Source organism: Oncorhynchus masou, chromosome 27 (genome assembly GCF_036934945.1).
Source record: "Oncorhynchus masou masou isolate Uvic2021 chromosome 27, UVic_Omas_1.1, whole genome shotgun sequence".
Lineage (NCBI taxonomy): Eukaryota > Metazoa > Chordata > Actinopteri > Salmoniformes > Salmonidae > Oncorhynchus > Oncorhynchus masou.
Genome location: NC_088238.1, coordinates 47,137,532 through 47,159,130, shown reverse-complemented (window position 1 = coordinate 47,159,130; position 21,599 = coordinate 47,137,532). Strand labels below are relative to the sequence as shown.

The 21,599-nt window shown below is 42.8% G+C and overlaps 1 protein-coding gene across 11 annotated transcripts in view; it reads left to right on the top strand.

Moving 5' to 3' along the window:
- LOC135516327 (adhesion G protein-coupled receptor L3-like) overlaps window positions 1–21,599 on the top strand; it is a 318,499-nt gene that overhangs the window by 238,935 nt on the left and 57,965 nt on the right. For all 11 annotated transcript variants that reach the window (XM_064940528.1, XM_064940527.1, XM_064940520.1 and 8 more), the window contains 4 exons: window positions 3,493–3,676; window positions 16,426–16,548; window positions 18,921–19,126; window positions 21,304–21,480. In XM_064940528.1, the coding sequence (XP_064796600.1) occupies window positions 3,493–3,676; window positions 16,426–16,548; window positions 18,921–19,126; window positions 21,304–21,480 (690 nt within the window). The remainder of the gene's footprint in view (window positions 1–3,492; window positions 3,677–16,425; window positions 16,549–18,920; window positions 19,127–21,303; window positions 21,481–21,599) is intronic.

Here is a 21,599-nt window from a genome sequence, read left to right as displayed (position 1 = left end):
CACAACAAAGACACTCATCTTAAGGATCTACATAATTAATTGGAAGCTGATAACTCTTGTGTGTATGGGTTATGTCGTTTATAATGTTTATAGTATCAGGCTTCTTTTTATATATATATATCTCAATCAGTTTGATTCATGTCGGGCATCTCCAATGGGGCTGTTTTGTCATTGCATTGCCTGAGGTTTCGTACCCCTGCGGTTTTGGATCCCGCTGTTCTGGAATCAACTCTGAAACTCCTATTCTCTTTCATGGTCTATTGATCAAAACGGAACCAACTGTAGCCATCGGGATAACACCAATGTATTGCCCTGTGCAATGTTGGAGGAGCTTTCTTCCCCCCTCTTAAAAAGCTTGATGTTTCTCCCTTAGATTCTCGCCAATGAGCATTTACGATCAAGCGCGGCGTCCGTCTTTGCAAACGCAGAGGCGTAAATTGGCCTTTGAAGCTGTGGGATATCAGAGAGGCTGTGATGATTTCTTTCAAATGATTCATTATTATTTTTCTCAGTCTGTTCTGTGAAACCCTTTGTTCAATAGTACTCATGTTTGATTATTCGATTTAAAAAAATGAAAAAGCACCTGTGAATTCTGTGCGAACACCTATTCATGTACAGAGTTTTCAGATTTGATCATGCATTTTCTTCTGTTGCATCAGAGGGATGGAATAGTTTAGATTGACCAATTAGTTTTCTATTCAAATGTCTTGCCCTCAGTTGCTCACAATTTCTCCTCTTGTCTGGAGATTGCTCCCTTTTCTATTTCCCTTGTTTATTGGTTTCAGATTATTGTGTTGAATTATTGTGCGATTAGGGAAAATATAATTGAGGTTAAACAATATTAATAGACAGTGTTCCTCAACGAGTGGTCGTCCTGAGTAGCCGACAACAAAAATTGTGTACCACCATTCGCTTCTGTACTAAATTATACTATATTATGATTAATAAATGGTATTCTGTTTCAGTGTGTTTACACGCATGTGTTAATGTAGCATGGAGGATGGGGATTTTTGGGGGTGCATCAGCCTGGCCTACATGCATCAGCTTGGCCTACACCTGTTCTGTGATGTACAGTGCATTCGGAAGGTATTCAGATCCCTTGTCTTTGTCCACATTTTGTTACATTATAGTTTTGTTCTAAAATATATATATTTTTAAATCCAATCGACACACAATACCCCATAATGACAAAGCGAAAAGAAATGTTTGTTTTTGTTTGTTTTTATTCAAAATAAAACAGAAATGCCCTTATTTACATAAGTATTCAGACCCTTTGCAATGAGACTCGAAATTGAGCTCAGGTGCATCCTGCTTCCATTGATCATCCTTGAGATGTTCCTACTACTTGATTGGTGTTCACCTGTGGTAAATTCAATTGATTGGACATGATTTGGAAAGGAACACACCTGTCTATATAAGTTCCCACAGTTGATAGTGCATGTCAAAGCTAAAGGAATTGTCTGTAGAGCTGCGAGACAGGATTGTGTCGAGGCACAGATCTGGAGAAGGGTACCAAAAAATGTCTGCAGCATTGAAGGTCCCCAAGAACACAGTGGCCTCCATCATTCTTAAATGGAAGAAGTTTGGAACCAGCAAGACTCTTCCGAGACCTGGCCGCCCGGCCATACTGAGCAATCAGGGGAGAAGGGCCTTGGTCAGGGAGGTGACCAAGAACCCAATGGTCACTCTGACAGAGCTCCAGAGTTCCTCTGTGGAGATGGTTGTCCTTCTGGAAGGTTCTCCCATCTCTGCTGCAGTCCACAAACCAGGCCTTTATGGTAGAGAGGGCAGGCGGAAGCCAATCCTCAGTAAAAGGCATATGACAGCCTACTTGGAGTTTGCCAAAAGGCACCTAAAGGACTCTGACCATGAGAAACAAGATTCTCTGGTCTGTTGAGGCCAAGATTGAACTCTTTGGCCTGAATACCAAGTGTTACGTCTGGAGGAAACCTGCCACAATCCCCACTGTGAAGTGTGGTGGCAGTATCATGCTGTGGGGATGTTTTTCTGCGGCAGGGACCGGGAGACTAGTCAGGATCGAGGGAAAGATGAACGTAGCAAAGTACAGAGATATCCTTGATGATAATCAGGACAATGACCCTAAGCACACAGCCAAGACAACGCAGGAGTGGCTTCGGTCAAGTCTCAATGTCATTTCGCTTCACTCGCAATAACATCTGCTAACCATGTTGTATGTGACCAATACAATTGGATTTGATGTCCTTGAGTTGCCCAGCCAGAGCCCAGACTTTAATCTGTCGAACATTTCTGGAGAGACCTGAAAATAGCTATGCAGCGTCTCTCTGCATCCAACCTGACAGAGCTTGAGACGATCTGCAGAAAATAATGGGAGGACCTCCCCAAATAGGTTCAAGCATCATACCCAAGAAAACTCAAAACGACAATCGCTGCCAAAGGTGCTTCAACAGACCCTGAGTAAAGGGTCTGAATACTTATGTAAATGTGATATTTCTGTTTTTGCTTTGTCATTATGGGGTATTGTCTGTAGATTGAGGGGGGGGGGGAACAATTTAATACATTTTAGAATAAAGCTGTGATGAACCAAAATGTGGAAAAAGTCAAGGGGTCTAAATACTTTCCGAATGCACTGTATATAATGTCATTGTTTCTCCTGGTACGATGTACCATTGACTGTTTGACATGAATAATGGGTATTTTAAAAGAGGTAGTTAATAATGTTATGCCAGGGCTTTTCAGAGGGAGAAGTCACAAATGTATGCCTGTTGTAACGTGGACGACGTTCGATATGAGCAGACCCCTTCAAGAAAAACATCTGGCATAATTCATAGCAACATTGAGCCGTGGTGAATGTGTGGAGACAGTCAGTCAGTGGTAAATCGTACCAATGTATACATCACAGGACAGGTGTAGGCCAGGCTGATTGCATTTCCATGAATGTATTCACCCCCAATAATCCTCCATGCTACATTAACACACTGAAACAGAATACCATTCATTAATTATAATATAACATTATTTAGTTCAGAAGCCAGTGGTGGAACACAATTTTTGTTGTCGGCTATTCAGGACAACCACTCGTTGAGGAACACTGTATGTTAATATAGTTTAACCTCAATTATGTTTCCCCTAATCCCACAAATGAACAATCTGAAACCAATAAACCAGGGAGAAAGAAAAGAGCGATCTCCAGACGAGGAGAAATTGTGCAAGGGGTCATGCTCTACCAACTGAGCCACACAGGACCAAGCTTGTATCTTCCAGAAGTATACATATACATTTGACTAACCTTACTTGATATTTCTCCCTCTGGAAAGTCCTGGCATAACCTTGTTAACAAGCCCTTTTAAATGACACATTATTCAAGTCAATTGGTGATTCTACAGTCTAAAGTCCTTCCCTAACCCATACTGATGCCATTGTTATCTTCCCTTTGCTAGCTCCCTACTGATGCTCTGCTTGGTTATCCCCCTCCACTATCATGTCGCTAACTCTCCTTGTTGTCTGGTGCAGGCCATGGTTGAGACCGTGAACAACCTGCTTCAGCCCCAGGCCCAGTCGGCGTGGAGGGACCTGAGCACCGGGGAGCAGCTGAGAGCAGCCACCATGCTACTGGACACGGTGGAGCAAGGAGCCTTCGTCCTGGCCGACAACCTGCTCAAGACGGACATCGTGCAGGAGAACACCGACAACATTCGTGAGTACAGACCGAGACCCATGTACACACACAGAGGCATAATACCCACTCACAAGCACAAACATTAAATTAGATCTGATCACACACATGCATGAAGGCAGGCGGTCGTGTACACACACACACACACACACACACACAGTGTTAGAACTTATTGATGTGGCAAAAAGAACTCTTCAGACACTGTTTTGTACACTGGTGAACACGAGGAGCTGTCAACCTGCCAGAACATGATTTCTGGAATGTGTAAGAGACACGATTGACTGAATGTTTTACAAACCTTTTCATAGTCGTCATAGGACAGTGTGATCGCAAACACTGTCATCTCTTGACGTACTGTATATGTATACTTCTGGAATATACAAGCTTTGTCCTGTGTGGCTCAGTTGGTAGAGCATGACCCCTTGCACTGCTAGGATTGTGGGTTTGATTCCCGCTGTGGCCACCAATATGAAAATGTATGCACGCACCACTGTAAGTCGCTTCAGATATAATTGTCTGCTGAATGGTATGTTATATTATTGTATTATTGTATTACGATATACTGTACACACAATGATTAGAACATTTTACCTGGCGAAACGAGCAGGGAAAGTGTCTCGTCTGAAAGAGCAGTGGCTGTTGTCCAATCACGTCTGATTAAAAAGATTACTACGTTTGCCAGTAATATGAGCGTTAAGCCATCCTAATGTGATTTGTTTTGGTCGTCGAAGGAAATCAATTTGGACAAACTAAGTTCCTGCACAGTCGTGCAGCCTTTGCATCCCAAATGGCACCTTATTACCGATATAGTGCACTACTTGTGACCCGAGCCCTATGGGCACCACATATAGAATAGGGTGCCATTAGAGACGCATCCAGAGTCTTAGTCATTGTTTGAGTTTAGTTTCAAGTTTCACGTTTTATTAGTCGCATGGACACCATCAAACGAAACTTGCATAATAAATATTTTGATTACCAACATAAAGTGAATGGCTCAGTAGAATAGAATAAACATTTTAGCATAAGTAAGGCACAATTTACAGTCCAGTGTTTATACATGTATTGGGGATGAGGGGCAGTTTTCAACTGAGCAGTATAATAAGAGTCTGGGAGCAGCAGTTGTGATATGTGTGTGTGTAGCATTAATGTATATATGTGTGTGTCTGTGTGGATGGGTGCATGAGTGAGTGCATGTGTGCTAATTTGTGGAGAATCAGAGCAGGTGGTCAGTCCAGTTCCAGTGTTCAGCAGTCTGATGGCTTGTAGATAGGCTCAGAGACAGATTCTGTTAGTATCAGACCTCATGCTCGGATACCGTCTGCCCGACAGTAAGGGAGAGAACAGCTCGTGGCTGGGGTGTTTGAGTTTAGGCCAAATCTAAGCTAGTGTATTCAAGTTTTTTCAGAACCTGAATGTGATAATTTAGATATTGGGATCAATTGTAAAACAAGTTATCCAATGATTGTTCCATGGAGGCAAGATGGTTTTCACTTGGGAGCCAGGCCCAGCCAATCAGAATGAGTTTTTCCCCACAAAATGGCTTTATTCCAAAGAAAGACTCCTCAGTTTCATCAGTTGTCCAGTTGGCTGGTCTCAGAGGATCCCGTAGGTAAAGAAGCCGGATGTAGAGGTCTTGGGCTGGCTTGGTTACACGTGGTTTGCGGCTGTGAGGCCAGTTGGACATACTGCCAAATTCTCAAAAATAACTCTAGGAGGCGGCTTATTGTAGAGAAATGAACATTACATTTCCTGGTAACAGTTCTGGTAGGCATTCCTGCAGTCAGGATACCAATTGCATGCTCCCACAAAACTTGAGACATCTGTGGCATTGTGTTGTGACAAAACTGCACTTTTAAGTGGCCCAGCACAAGGTGCACTTGTGTAATAATCATGTTGTTTAATCATCTTATTTATATGCCACACCTGTCAAGTGGATGGATTATCTTGGCAGAGGATAAATACTCACTAAGTGATGTAAACAAATTTGTGTACAACATTTGAGAGAAATAAGCTTTTTGTGCATATGGAACATTTCTGGGATCTTTTATTTCAGCTCATGAAACATGGGACCAACACTTTACATGTTGCATTTATATATTTTTTTCAGTCTATATTGCATAGCTATTTAGATTACCAAAATGGTATGATGCATCATGTTTGGACCAGAACCCTATGGGCCCTGGTCATTTTTATTGCACTATATTTGGAATAGGATGCAATTGGTGACACATCCATAGTTCAGATTACACAGCGAACCTTCTGGCTATTGATCCTGTGTGATCTAATATTCACCAATGGGCTCTTGAAGATTCCAAATGAGATCAAAGGTCAACCAGTAAACATGGACATCAAGTTCAGCCCGTTTAGGAATGGGTGACCTTTCCGTCGGTGGTCACCTATAAATTGACTTAATTATCTTAAATCACTGTCTTTATATCCATATGAATACCGTAACTTGATTTAAGCCCCAGTTCTGTGCATAATGAATCAATGGTCAAGGCCTGAGGGTCTTCTGGGGATATGTATTGATATATATATATATATATATATATATTAAAAGCAGTGGGGTGATAGTGGATTTGTTTACACTCTCCCCTAATTGCCCTTAGCTGTCAGTTTTTGCAGAAAACGTCCATGTACACCGAAATTAAATGCTTAAAACATATCAATGTTCTGGCCTATGCCCCTGCGGGATGAAATGGCAAGATACAGTGAGGCTTTGAACAACTGTTGTTGAATTGTGGACTTAACAGATCAACAGTTTACATCTCAAACGGTTGTTGAACACCGTTGTAAGGAAGAGGGAAAGACGAGGGGAAGGAGTGAATGAAACATGTTTGCAAGCTGAAGAAACGACCAGCATGTATCGAGCATTAGGGAAAGATAATGTTATTATATAACGCCTTTAGCATAAAGGGGATTTCTTTAGGCTCCTGCTGCCATGGCAACCTTAACATGTAGGTCTGACAAGTCGAATGAAGCAGCCTACGTTGGGGAATAAATAAAATGGGAATTTATTGTCTATGGTACTCAATTTATCTGGGTATTAAAGGATCCTAGCCCTGTTTGGAAGGAAACAAAACAATCCCCTCATGGCGAATGACCAGTTTTTTTTTTTTTTTTCCTTCATGGAGTTAGTCTGGTTAATCGTGCACAGTGACATGTTTACTAGGCCTTCACTTTCAGTTTGCTCTGTTGAGTTTGCCAGCCAATGAGGTTTGTTTGTCCCCCGCGGTCCCAAGTGCCCACACCGTCATGTACATACATAAGTATTTAGACACCACAAAATAACCATGTCAAATCAAATTGTATTTGTTACTTGCGCCGAATACAGCAGGTGTAGACTTTACCTTAAAATGCTTACTTACAAGCCCTTTCTCAACAAAGCATAGTTACATTTGCTAAATAAAAAAAGCAAATATTAACAATAATGATGCTATATGCAAGGAGTACCGGTACCGAGGCAATGTGCAGGGTTACGAGGTAGGTGAGGTAATATGTACATCTGGTAGGGGTAAAAGTGACTAGGCAATCAGGATAGATAATTAACAAGAGTAGTAGCAGTGTGAGTTTGTCTGGCATCAATTTGCATGTGTGTATGTATACAGTTCATGTTGGAAGTTTACATACACCTTAGCCAAATACATTTAAACTCAGTTTTTTTTAAATCCTGACATTTAATCCTAGTAAAGATTCCCTGTCTTAGGTCAGTTAGGATCATCACTTTATTTTAAGAACGTGAAATGTCTGAATAATGGCAGAGGGAGTGATTTATTTCAGCATTTATTTATTTTTACACTCAGTTAGTATTTGGTAGCATTGCCGAACTTGGGTCAAACATTTTGTGGAGCCTTCCACTAGCTTCCCACAAAAATTTGGGTGAATTTTGGCCCATTCCTCCTGACAGAGCTGGTGTAACTGAGTCAGGTTTGTAGGCCTCCTTGCTCTCACACGCTTTTCCATTTCTGCAAACAAATTGTCTATGGGATTGAGGTCAGGGCTTTGTAATGGCCACTCCAATACCTTGACTTTGTTTTACTTAAGCCATTTTGCCACAACTTTGAAAGTATGCTTGGGGTCATTGTCCATTTGGAAGACCCATTTGCGACGAAGCTTTAACTTCCTGAACGATGTATTGAGATGTTGCTTCAAAATATCCACACAATTTTCCCGCCTCGTGATGCCATCTATTTTGTGAAGTGCACCAGTCCATCCTGCAGCAAACCACCTACACAACACGATGTTGTGTTACAGGAATTAAATTCCTACATGTTTTAATAGACAATTAAATTAAACACTCTCTCCACTTCTAAGAATTTGTAAGACTCTTAAATCAATCAGCAGTGTTTATTCTTGAGAGTACTGAACATGATACAGTTTACCACAGGTTATAAACTGAAAAGGACGTCATGGGTTTTCGAACTGTCCCGTCTCTTCTTCACCCTGGTACAAAGTCAATATCTCAAGCCTTCCCACATCGTCCCACACCAATTTAATATAATTTATGACCGAGCCAAGGTCTTCCTGTGTAGATAAGCATTCTAGCCAGTCTGACGATATGTTCATTAATTTCTACCAAGGAACAGACAGTCATTGTTCTAATTCTTGATTATATTTACACACATTATTTTCAGTACTAGGATTAAAAGAAAATTCATACATCTATACAGTAACATAATAGTATTCTGATTAGTCAGTCCTGATTGAAATGTATACATAATTAGTCATTATTGATAAAAAAATCCCTTAACATGTTGCCACCCCCGCGCTTCACGGTTCAGCTTGCAAGCCTCCCCCTTTTTCCTCCAAACATAACGATGGTCATTGTGGCCAAACAGTTCTTATTTTGTTTCATCAGACCAGAGGACATTTATCCAAAAAGTACGATCTTTGTCCCCATGTGCAGTTGAAAACCATAGTCTGGCTTTTTTTTATGGCGGTTCTGGAGTAGTGACTTCTTTCTTCACAGGGTCTTTTGCTGTTGTTCTGGGATTGATTTTCACTTTACGCACCAAAGTGAGTTCATCTCTAGGAGACAGAACGCGTCTCCATCCTGAGCAGTATGACGGCTGTGTGGTCCCATGGTGTTTATACTTGCGTACTATTGTTTGTACAGATGAACATGGTACCTTCAGGCATTTGGAAAGTGCTCCCAAGGATGAACCAGACTTGTAGAGGTCTACAATTTATTTTCTGAGGTCTTGGCTTATTTTCCCATGATGTCAATCAAAGAGGCACCGAGTTTGAAGGTAGGCCTTGAAATACATTCACATGTACACCTCCAATTGACTCAAATTATGTCAATTAGCCTATCAGAGGCTTCTAAAGCCATGACAAAATTTTCTGGAATTTTCCAAGCTGTTTAAAGGCACTGAGTGTATGTAAAATTCTGACCCACTGGAATTGTGATACAGTGACTTAAGTGAAATAATCTGTCTGTAAACAATTGTGAAATAATTACTTGTGTCATGCACAAAGTAGATGTCCTAACCGACTTGACAAAACTATAGTTTGTTAACAAGAAATTTGTGGAGTGGTTGAAAAATGAGTTATAATGATTCCAACCTAAGTGTATGTAAACTTCTGACTTCAACTGTATACACACACACACACACACACACACACACACTACGGTTCAAACGTTTGGCGTCACTTAGAAATGTCCTTGTTTTCCATGAAAACATACATGAAAGGAGTTGCATAATTAATTGGAAATATAGTCAAGATGTTGACAAGGTTATAAGTAATGATTTTTAATTGAAATAATAATTGTGTCCTTCAAACTTTGCTTTCATCAAATAATCCTCAATTTGCAGCAATTGCAGCCTCACAGACCTTTGGCGTTCTAGTTGTCAATTTGTTGAGGTAATCTGAAGAGATTTCACCCCATGCTTCCTGGTGCACCACAAGTTGGATTGGTTTGATGGACACTTCTTACGTACGATATGGTCAAGCTGCTCCCACAACAGCTCAATAGGGTTGAGATCCGGTGAGAGTGCTGGCCACTCCATTATAGATAGAATACCAGCTGACTGCTTCTTCCCTCAATAGTTGCATAGTTTAGAGCTGTGCTTTGGGTCATTGTCCTGTTGTAGGAGGAAATTTGCTCCAATTAAGTGCTGTCCACAGGGTATTGCATAGCGTTGCAAATGGAGTGATAGCCTTCTTTCTTCAAGATCTCTTTTACCCTGTACTTTTTTCCAATCTTCCTCTGTCCAGTGTCTGTGTTCTTTTTATTGGCCAGTCTGAGAGATGGCTTTTTTTAAACTCTGCCTAGAAGGCCAGCATCCCGGAATCCCCTCTTCACATTGAGACTGTTGTTTTGCGGGTACTATTTAATGAAGCTGCCAGTTGAGGACTTGTGAGGGGTCTGTATTTCAAACTAGATACACTAATGTATTTGTCCTCTGTCTCAGTTGTGCACCGGGGCCTCCCACTCCTCTTTCTATTCTGGTTAGAGCAGTTTGCGCTGTTCTGTGAAAGGAGTAGTACACAGCATTGTACGAGATCTTCAGTTCCTTGGAAATTTCTCGCATGGAACAGCCTTCATTTCTCAGAACAAGAATAGACTGACGAGTTTCAGAAGAAAGTGTCTGTGTGTTGTAGTGTTTATTTTACCTTTATTTAAGTAGGCAAGTCAGTTAAGAACAAATTCTTATTTTCAATGACGGCCTAGGAACAGTAGGTTAACTGCCTGTTCAGGGGCAGAACGACAGATTTTTACCTTGTCAGCTCGGGGATTCGATCTTGCAACCTTTCGGTTACAAGTCCAATGCTCTAACCACTAGGCTACCTGCCGCCCCTGTAGTATGTGTGGGTAGAGTCCAGTGAGTGCGCATAGAGCCAGTGCGACAAACAAAAGGGGGTCAATGCATGTAGTCCAAGGAGCCATTTGGTTAAATGTTCAGCAGTCTTATGGTTTGGGGTAGTAGCTGTTCAGGAGCCTTTGCTGTGCTGCACCGCTTGCCAGTCTATGACTTGTGTGGCTGGAGTCTTTGACAGTTTATAGGGCCTTCCTCTGACACCGCCTCGTATAGACGTCCTAGGTGGAGAGAGCTCGGCCCCAGTGATGTACTGGGCCTACCATCTGTAGCGCCTTATGGTCAGATGCCAAGCAGTTGCCATACCAAGGGGTGATGCAGCCAGTCAAGATGATCTCTTGTAACTTTTTTAGGATCTGAGGTCCCATGCCAAATCTTTCTAGCCTCCTGAAGGGGAAGAGGCATTGTCATGCCCTTTCCACTACTGTCTTGGTGTATTTGTACCATGCTGGGGTCCACATCACTAAGGATCTGAGGAACTTTTAAGCTCTGGATGTGCTCGGCCCTTCCTTTCCTGTAGTCCACAATCAGCTCCTTTGTCTTGCTGATGTTAAGGGAGAAGTTGTTGTCCTTGCACTACGCTGCCAAGTTTCTGACGACCACTCTCTCATAATTGTTAGTGATCAATTCTACCAACATTGTCTCGTCAGCAAACTTAATGATGATGTTGGAGTCATGCACAGTCGAGGGAGAACAGGTAGAAAAGGAGGGGACTAAGCATGCAGCCCTGAGGGGCTCCCATGTTGAGGGTCACCTTGGCAGATTTGTTGCTTACCCATGTCGCCATGTCTGGAAGTCCCTTATCTAGTTGCAGAGTGTTCAGTCGTAGGGTCTTTAGTGATGAGCTTTGAGGGCATTATGGTATTGAATGCCCAGCTGTAGTCAATGAACAGCATTCTCACATACAGTAGACTTATTTTGTCCAGGTAGTAAAGGGCAGTCTGGAGTGCAATAGAGATTGCATCATCTGCGGATCTGTTGGGGCGGTAAACAAATTGGTGTGTGTCCACAGTGTCTGAAATGATGCTGTTGATGTGAGCCATGACCAGCCTTTCAAAGCATTTTTTGGCTCCAGATGTTCTACAGGGCGATAGTCATTTAGACAGGTTACCTTGGCGTTCTTGGGCACAGGGATTATGGTGGTCTGCTTGAAACATGTAGGTATTAGAGACTGGGTCAGGGACACTTTCCAGTTGGTCAGCGCATGCACCGAGTACGCATCCTGGTAATCCGTCTGGCCCTGCGACCTCGTTAATGTTAACCTGTTTAAAGGACTTACTTACATTTGGCTACAAAGAGCGGGACCATATAGTCGTCCAGAACAGCCGGTGCTCTCATGTCCACTGCTCCGATGATTGCTCTCTCCTCGGCAATGACTGAATAATGTATGTACCTGTAGCCTTTATTTGAAACATTTACATTTTTACGTGCAGTACTCACAAGCAATACAAAAGCTTACCCAGGATATATTATTCCTGTTTTCATGCTCTTGTTGCCAGAAATACATGGCCAGTTTATTAGGTGTACCAGGTAAGACCCTCCTTTGCCTCCAGAACTGCCAGAACTATTCTGGGCATGGACACGTTGCTCAATTGGTTTCAAGGGCCCTAACGTGTGCCAGGAAAACATTCCCCACACCACTACACCACTGCCACCAGCTTGTACCGTTGACAACCGGCAGGATGGACTCATGCTGCTTTATCAAATCCAAACTCTGCCATCAGCATGATGCCACAGGAACTGGGATTCGTTGGACCAGGCAATGTTTTTTTGCACCTCAATTGTCCAGTGTGGTGATCATGTGCCCACTGGAGTCACTTTTTCTAGTTTTTAGCTGATAGGAGTGGAACCCGGTGTGGTCGTCTGCTGCAATAGCCCATCCAGACAAGTTGTGCATTCCGAGATGTCGTTCTGCACACCTCTGTTGTACTGCACCATTATGTTTCTGTATGTGGTCTGCCTGTTAGCTTTCACGATTCTTGCCATTCTCCTTCGACCTTTTCTCAACGAGCTGTTTTTGCCCACAAGACTGCCGCTGACTGAATGTTTTTTGTTTGTTGCACCATTCCCAGTAAACCCTAGACACTGTCATGCGTGGAAACCCCAGGATGCCAGATGTTTCTGAGATACTGGAACCGGCGCTCCTAGCACAGATGATACCACGCTTAAAGTAGCTTCGGTCGCTCATGTTGCCCATTCTAACGTTCAATCGAACAGTAACGGAAGCTCTTGATGCCTGTCTGCCTGCTTTATTTAGCAAGCCATGGCCACGTGACTCACTGTCTGTAGGAGTGAACTGTTTTCTTGAAAGGGGTGGTGTGCCTAATAAACTGACTGAGTGTATGGACTCTTCACTAAACAAGATCCTAATAACATTAGTTAGCCTGTGTGTACCTACAGATGTATTATCTTCATTTTGATCACCCTGTTGCAGGATAACTTTCATTATTGAGTGAGGAGTAGTTCAGGTGTAACAGGGGGAGCCTTGATGTACACTTTCTCACTTTGTGCTGTTAAAGAATGGTTGGATCTGACGAACAATTTTGCTCTCTGAGATTGGCCCTCGCTTTAAGGAAGTGATCATTTTTGGGTGTGAGCTAAGAGGAAAGCGATGGGTAGATGAGATTGAGATGAATGGTGAACACAGCCCCGTTTTGGAGTGCCGGCACAACAGCTGTTGTGTCTGAGGGGAGATCATCATTTGTGGTTCAAAGACTGCGGCATCGGAAAATGAGGCGTTGAAAGAAGATCATTTCATAAGGTACAGATTTGATCACTCTGTTGCAGGAAAACGTTCCTACAATGCACAAAATATACAAGTTTTAGTGTATCTGAGGATAAAAAGTAATTTTCACTTTGAAATTTCATACCTAATTTTCCATTATGAAAAATGTATCAACCCCTACAAAAATATAAATTCCTTATAATCCACATAATTTTCTGTGCTGCAGGATTATTTTCCTGCTGTTGCAAACTGGCTCAAATTAAGATCCTAAATCTGCATGCCAGCATATGCTCGTGCGTGTTTGTATACAGTACTTTCGGAAAATATTCAGACCCCTTGACTTTTTCCACATTTTGTTACGTTACAGCCTTATTATAAAATGTATTAAATCATTTGTTTCCTCATCTACACACAATACCCCATAATGACAAAGCAAAAAAAAAATGTTAAAATACTAAAAGACTGAAATAGGTAATTTACATAGGTATTCAGACCTTTTACGTAGTACTTTGTTGAAGCACCTTTAGCAGCGATTACAGCCTCATGTCTTCTTGGGTAGGACACTACAAGCTTGGCACACCTGTATTTGGGGAGTATCTCCCATTCTTCTCTGCAGATCCTCTCAAGCTCTGTCAGGAAGGATGGGGAGCATCGCTGCACAGGTATTTTCAGGTCTCTCCAGAGATGTTCGAACAGGTTCAAGTCCAGTCTCTTGTTGGGCCACTCACGGATATTGAGACTGATCCTGAAGCCACTCCTGCGCTGTCTTGGCTATATGCTTAGGGTCATTGTCCTGTTGGAAGATTAACCTTTGCCTATCTGAGGTCCTAACCTGCTCCTGAGAGCTTTTCATCAAGAATCTCTATGTACTTTGCTATGTTTATCTTTCCCTCGATCTGGACTAGTCTTCCAGTCCCTGCCACTGATAAGAGTTCAATCTTGGTTTCATTAGACCAGAGAATCTTGTTTCTCATGGGCTGAGAGTCCTTTAAGTGCCTTTTGTCAACTCCAAGCAGGCTGTCATGTGCCATTTACTGAGGTGTGGCTTCCGTCTGGCCACTCCACTATCAAGGCCTGATTGGTGGATTGCTGAAGTGATGGTTGTCCTTCTGGAAGGTTCTCCCATCTCCACAGAGGAACTCTGGAGCTCTGTCAGAGTGACCATCTGGATCTTGGTCACCTCCCTGACCAAAGCTCTAGGAAGTGCCCTGATGGTTCCGAACTCCTTCCATATAAGAGTGATGGAGGCCACTGTGTTCTTGGTTACCTTCCATGCTGCAAGATCTGTGTCTCAACAGGTGTGTGCCTTTCCAAATCATGCCCAATAAATTGAATTTACCACAGGTGGACTCCAATCAAGTTGTAGAAACATCACAGGGACGATCAATGGAAACAGGATGCACCGGAGCTCAATTTTGAGTCTCATAGCAAAGTGTCTGAATACTTATGTAAATATGGTATTATTTTATTTTAGAAATTTGCAAGAATGTAAGAAGAAAAAAACATCTGTTTTGTCATTATGGGGTATTGTGTGGGAATTGATGAGGAAAATGCGGAAAAAGTCAAGGGGTTGAAATACTTTCCGAATGCACTGTATGTGTTAATCTCCTCTCCACCTTTTGTTTGTTTGCATGCGTGTCTGTGTACCACTCCCGCTCATCGCTGATCTCATGAACAGATTTCTGACGTCTTATTTCAACCGGCACACACATCAACAGCTATTGTGGGTGTGTGTGATGCCTAAAGCCAGTCTTAAGCCTTTTTTTCATGGCTCATCCAGCGGGATGAAAAACATTGCAACTGACTCAGTTAGCTCTGATCTGGGATTGTTCGGCATATCGGCCATTGTCGCTTTCCAGCTGAATAGGAATACATCTCGCCATCTCCAAAAGAATGCCTTGCACCATTGTGTAGCAGTTGCGAGGGTGCCTCGGAATGTTAATACCAAGGTTCTCTTTCTTAAAGTGAGAGCATGGCATGGCATGAAAACAACTTTTTTTTTCAAGGGTAGCCACAATAAGAAGATTTTGCCTTCCCTCTGTGGGTGTTTTGTGCGAGCATTCAAGAGGTGGCCTTGAAGCCAGAAGTTGAAAGAAGTTTGAAATCTTTGATGCCATCTCTCCCAATTAACAGAGTACTGTCCAGGCCTGTGTTCAAATAGTATTGATTTTCCTTAAAATACTTATCATGTTTGATTGGGCCTGTCTGGAGTGACAGGTGGGCAGGGTTTGCACTTTGGGGACTACACCATTCGTTCCATTGCACTAGACAAGCTCAAATGAAGAATTTAAAAGACAACATACTCATTTTAGATGGGTCTTGTTCTGTATTCTCAAACTAAAGTCAAGCACATGAAAAGTTTCTCTTAGAAACTGATTTTCTGCCAATCTCCTATTGACTCCTCATTTTCCTCTGCTGTACAATGCAGCAGTCTTTAAACCCCAAATTATGATCTCCCCTCAGATACAACAGCTGTTGTGCCAGTTCTCCAAAACCTGGCTGTCTTCACCATTTGTCTCTATCTCATCTACCCATCGCTTTCCTTTCAGCTCACCCCCAACATCGATAGCTTCCTTGAAGTGAGGGACAATTTTCTCAGTTGGCAAAAGTTAGTGGACTTCAACACGAATCACGGTAGTGTGCAACCAGGCTCCCTCAGTTACTCCTAACTCGATGAAGAAAGTGTTGCGAGACGTGTATAGCCCAGTGTTGATCGGAAGGCTTCAGTGGGACTCTACTCTTCAAAGCCTGCCGAATTCAGAGGATGATGTACTTCATTCAACACACCCTGAAACCACTGATGAATGGAATCAATTATATCAGAGTAAAAGGCTTCTGAGAAAAAATCTGACAAGGTATCTCCTTGAAAATCCATTTGAAGTTTGTGAAATGCATCAAGTAATGCATAATAGCTGATGTTGGGAAAGGGAGCATCTTTTGATCAAGTGTTTCTTAAACTTTGTTGTTACCCCTTTGTCTGCTTTGTCTCTGATCTGAAACAAACTCCAGTGCTGTGATGCATACAGTCAGAGCAGAACTGAGTTTCGTATTACAATGTAAAGCTATCGTTCAATGCTAACACGTTTCGACAGGGGCATGGGTTTCCATTCATATACTGCAAATGTTATCCCAGATGGAATTCTCTTGCATCACTGTCGACACTCTCACCCCTCATAATAATGTTCTTTAAATGGTCCTTTTTCTTCTCATTTGCTTCTGTCCAGAGCTGGAGGTGGCCCGGATGAGTACGGAAGGAAATCTGCCCGACCTGAAATTCCCACAAAGTGGCGGCCATGGTAACTCCATCTCCCTGTCATCAAGCACCTTGAAACAACATGGGAGAAACGGTAAATGGCTTTTGCCTTTTAATTTAAAATTATATATATATATATATATATATATATCAGGGCTCTCCAACTCCAGTCCTGAACAGCTATTAGTTGTGTTCCATTCCATCAGTTAGTGCCTGCATGCCCAGTAGCTCTTCTGGACTGAACATCTCTGTCTGAGATAAGTCTGCCATTGATAATTCCATGCATAGTTTGCTTCTTTTTTCTGATGCCATAAGATTATAGGAAATGTAAAGGAGAGAAAGGCTCTAATATCTTAACCGTGTCTCAAACAAAAACAAAGGTGGCACCCTGCTCACCGTTAGCTAATATTTTGAAAAAGTAGGTCAATTCAATAGGAACAAAAGTGTAAGCTGCTTTGAAATGCGATGACGGTTTCGAGGAGGGGCTTGGGAGTTTAAAACGTGTCCCTTTGCAGGGCTTGGTGCGAATGAGAAATATTACTTCCCTGCGGCTAATTATACTTGCTTACCACCTGCTTCGAACAGGCTGTTAAGAGCATGGGTTGCTTACCAGTAACATGTTTTTTGTGTGTGCAGAGTTAGGGTGCCTTCAAACCAAAACGCAGGTTCGAAGCGGCAAATTATTCCGTAAAAAAGCTACGTTTTCAATTGGTTGACAGATACTTTGTTGCTACTGTAAGTACAAGTGTAACCACTTGTACTTACAGACCCGTTACACGGTAATTGAATAGTTTCCCTGGAATAACATCAATATAATTCCAAGTGTGCCAAAATGTTAGAAGCAGGTGGAGGACTTACACTTGGTTTCAGGCAGAGGTGACCAACCCTCTTCCAGGAAAGAGATACTGGATCTACCAGGGTTTTCTTCCAACCTTGTTATAACACAGTTGATTCTGCATAGTATCAAGGTCATGGAAAGCAGCTAATTAGTAGAATGAGGTGTGCTAGATAAGAGCTGGAGAGAGAGCCTAGCAGAAGGGAAGTTGTCCAGAAGGAGGGTTGGCCACCCCTGATACAACCTCTGATTAAGTAAAGCGCCTTTTTTTACTCGACTTCAAACGGACAAAAGAGGCTCCCTGGTTGCGGAATTAGTTGTGTTCAAGAGCTGCTTCAAACTTTAATGAGGCTATTATACACAATGCGGGGCTACCTACGGGAGCTCCGCGGCCCGTTTTTGGACTTGATTACTTGTTCATGCAAATGAGTTGGGCTGTTAGCACGTGCTCACCGCTCTTGGCTCTCGATGAATGTCCAGCAGTGCCCGATGCATTATTATATCTTCATTTGCTTTTATTTCCCCTTCATTGAGAGGTAACACGCAATCTTCGTCTCGAGTGAGTGATCCCAAGTCGCTGTGGGAGGGGTGTGCTTTCACATCCACCGTCCAAAGAAAGACGAAGGGAGAGGGATACGGTAGTGCGATGGGAGAGGGATACGGTAGTGCGATGGGAGAGGGATACGGTAGTGCGATGGGAGAGGGATACGGTAGTGCGATGGGAGAGGGGAAAGAAACTAGGTGGAGTATCTGTTGCCTTTGTCAGTGCTATAAAGCAATGATGACATTTCATTGAAGTTGAATTAAATGGACCTATCATACGTAAAGAGGTCTTTTTTTTCCAGCCTCGACACTGTTGTTGCTCTTGATAACATGCTCGGAGCAGCGAAAGTGTTTGAAGAATTTTCCCTATATTTTGTCCAAAATAGTTTCAACTCTAATCTTTGGGAATCTAAAAAGAATAAATGCATTTTTGACCATACCCCAGAATGCATCCTTATTTTTAAGTCTTGTGAATTTTAATAGGTTAGGTTATTGTGTGCTCCAAGACTTTGTGGAACTGTAACGTTTGACATCTGTAGATTGAACTGTGGTGGTCCAACGCCGTTATGCCCTGGAGCAGGCACTTAACCCCAAAAATGGTTCCAAAGGCCGGCTGCACTCCTGCTGACTCTGTGCTCTTCAATGTGTGTGTGGTTTTCTCGTAGGCATATAAAACCTTGGCACACCTAGTCTAGGTTTACAAACCTTTTTAATTTATGGACAGAAACATATGTTGACCAGATAGTAAATGTTTCACTTTTGGATTTTGTTTGGTTTTCTGGCGCTAATGTCTCTGCTACTTTAACATTGATTTGCGCTGTTAATAACATTATACTGTTTGGTAAAGGATTTTAACCACACACTTTCAGTTCGTCAGTGGTGGCTCTGTCTCAAGTCTCAATTGCCTTTCCTTCATTCTACTTTCCTTCATCACTCTGCTCTGAAAGAACTGACCTGGTGAAAGCCAGGCTCATGATGAGCTTACGCCATATTCTTTTCACCTGTCACTACAGACAAAGGGGAGGAGATGAGCAGAGGATGGATTTTCAAGAAATTGAGACTAAGCCATGATGTGTTATTTTTCCTAGGAGAGATCCGGATGGCCTTCGTCCTGTACAAACACATCGGAGCCTATCTGTCTACAGAGAATGCCAGCATGAAGCTCGGCAGGGAAGCCATGGCCACCAACTACTCTGTCATTGTCAACTCTCCCGTCATCACCGCAGCCATCAACAAAGAGAACAACAAAGTCTACCTGTCTGAACCGGTCATATTTACCTTGAAACACCTGCAGGTAGAACGTGTACACACACACACACACACACACACACACACACACACACACACGGGATTATCATGAAATTCACTGAGTTTCTTCAAGGGGCAATTTGGGATTGGTAAATCCATTTTGGACTTTTTAAATGAATGGATTCACCCAATAGCCCCCCATTTTAAAGTTTTACCTCAATCTATCATAACATATTGATGATGCAAAATGTTGTTTTCGTTCATTTTCCCCCTATTATTTTTAGAACAGAACAGTCTAACCTGGAAGGCTGAGCTAATATGAGGGTTCTATTGTTCATCCTTGAAGGCTGGTTAGTCATATGCGGAACATTATCTTCCTCCCCAACTGCATTATCTTCCTCCCCGGCTGCATTATCTTCCCCTCGCACGACTCCATCGAAACAGCCCCGGTTGGTCTCCCAACGGCGCCCAAAGCTTTTATTCAGCAGGGAGAGAGCGAGAGAGAGAGAGAGAGGGGTGGGGGTGTAACACTTGGGGCCAATGCAGTTATTATGGGGACAAACTGGAGTCCACTGCCGCTTTCCCACGTTTTTCTTGCCCCACTGGTCTAATCTCAATAAAACAGTGCTCTTCTATAAAGTACGTTTGTGCTTCCCTCCCCCGCACTTCTGTCAGTGAGGACATGTCTTTTTTTCTGAATGGCTGTTTGCTCTGTCTTCTGAAAAGTTGGTTATTTTAGAGAGTATTCTAAGATTCATCTAGAGAGTATTCAAAAAAGATTAACTGAATCTGTATGGATGGTTATATAACTGCAGGAACACTAGAGTATGAATGGATGAGGACGACGTACTTCTCATAGCCTGGTTCCAGATCTGTTTCTGCTGTCTTGCCAACTACTATGGTCATTGTCATGCCAATCGTGGCAAAAACTAGGATAAGGATAGCCTGCGTTCAGATCTATTTTTGTCATCTTGGCAACTACTATTTTAATTGTCATCAGTGATGTAGTGGTAAAGAAACTAGGTGGTTAAACTTGGTTGCAGTGAATAAAGTAACGCTCCTTATACTTTCAATGCGTCCTTCCGCAAAAGGTGGGTAAACTGCGTTTACTTGTGTTTACCCTCCACTGCACCACTGACTGTCATACCAAACACCACCATAGTACTTGGCTATACACCATAAACAGATCTAGGATCAGGCTGTACTGCTCTTCACTCTAGTTAGTCTTTTGTTCCATCGCTCTACAAGGAAAAGCCTTTAGATCAGATGGCGTTGGACCACTGGTCCCAGGGGACTGTGGTCGTCCTCTAGTTATTGTTTCACTTCCTTGCCTCAGCACTTAATGGACTAATTAAAGTCGTGAATGGGACAGAAGGTCACCTGGTCTGGTTATTCCACGACCGTGCTGCACTGTATCCAACTAGCCATTGTTTGACTGCGTGGAGGATAACTCAATAAGGTGGGACGTTTATCTCTGAGAGGATCTGCTGATTATGAATGTGTCACAAATGGAATCCTATTCCCTATACAGTGCACTACTTTGGCCGTTTATGGTGCCGTTTGGGACACAGCCCCATGTTCCACAGTCACAGTTTTGATTGCATTGTCAGTAGCAGCCAGATTGTCTTCTGCTGTGGACAATTCCTTTAAATGCACCCAGGATTTAAGGTGCAGTTGAAGTGGCCTGGCAATATCTACCTGCAAGAGATGGCGGTTGCCCACATCAAGGAAACTTTACCTGTTGAAAACTATTTGAGGCATTCCTATGCATCGGCACGTCTCTCCTCTCGCGCTTTATCTGCATTAAGCTCTTAAGTGACTGTTTTGAAACGGGCCAGCGAGATGGCAGCCGTTAAGGCCCGCCACCTTGCAGAGAGCAGCGGGGCAGTCTATTGTCGCACAGTGAAGGTTAAAGTGAAAGGTTGAAAAGCACAATGAAAGGCTGCTCGCCGCCGCCATTAAACTAAACCTGCACTGCCACCGGAAAAGGGAATTAAGGGGCTTTTTTTCTGAAATATTTTGTCCGGATCTGGAGTTATGGCATTGTGTCGAGGTTATGAGAGCTTACCTGGAATTAGCCCCATGCGTTTCCATTTAACCCAGCCAGAGCCGTTTAGAAAAGAAACATGACTCAACCTGCAATCAATGTGTGTGTTTTTCCTCCCATTAGCTCCATTGTGCAGGGGCCCATAGGCTAATTGTTATGTGGTTTGTCCCCCACAGCAATCCAAGGAAAGCTTTAACCCCAACTGTTCTTTCTGGAGTTATTCCAAGAGGACCATGACGGGGTACTGGTCGACGCAGGATTGCCGGTTGCTAGGCACCAACAGGACTCACACCACGTGCTCTTGTACCCACCTGACTAACTTTGCCGTCCTCATGGCTCACGTGGAGGTCAAGGTAAGGCCTGTTCCACCGGCTCCTCATTCCGTTTGCTTTCAGCTCAGATCCCGTAGAAGCAATACACATTAAGTAGTAGACGATGGAGAGCTCTGTTTTGCAACCTCCATAGCACATTC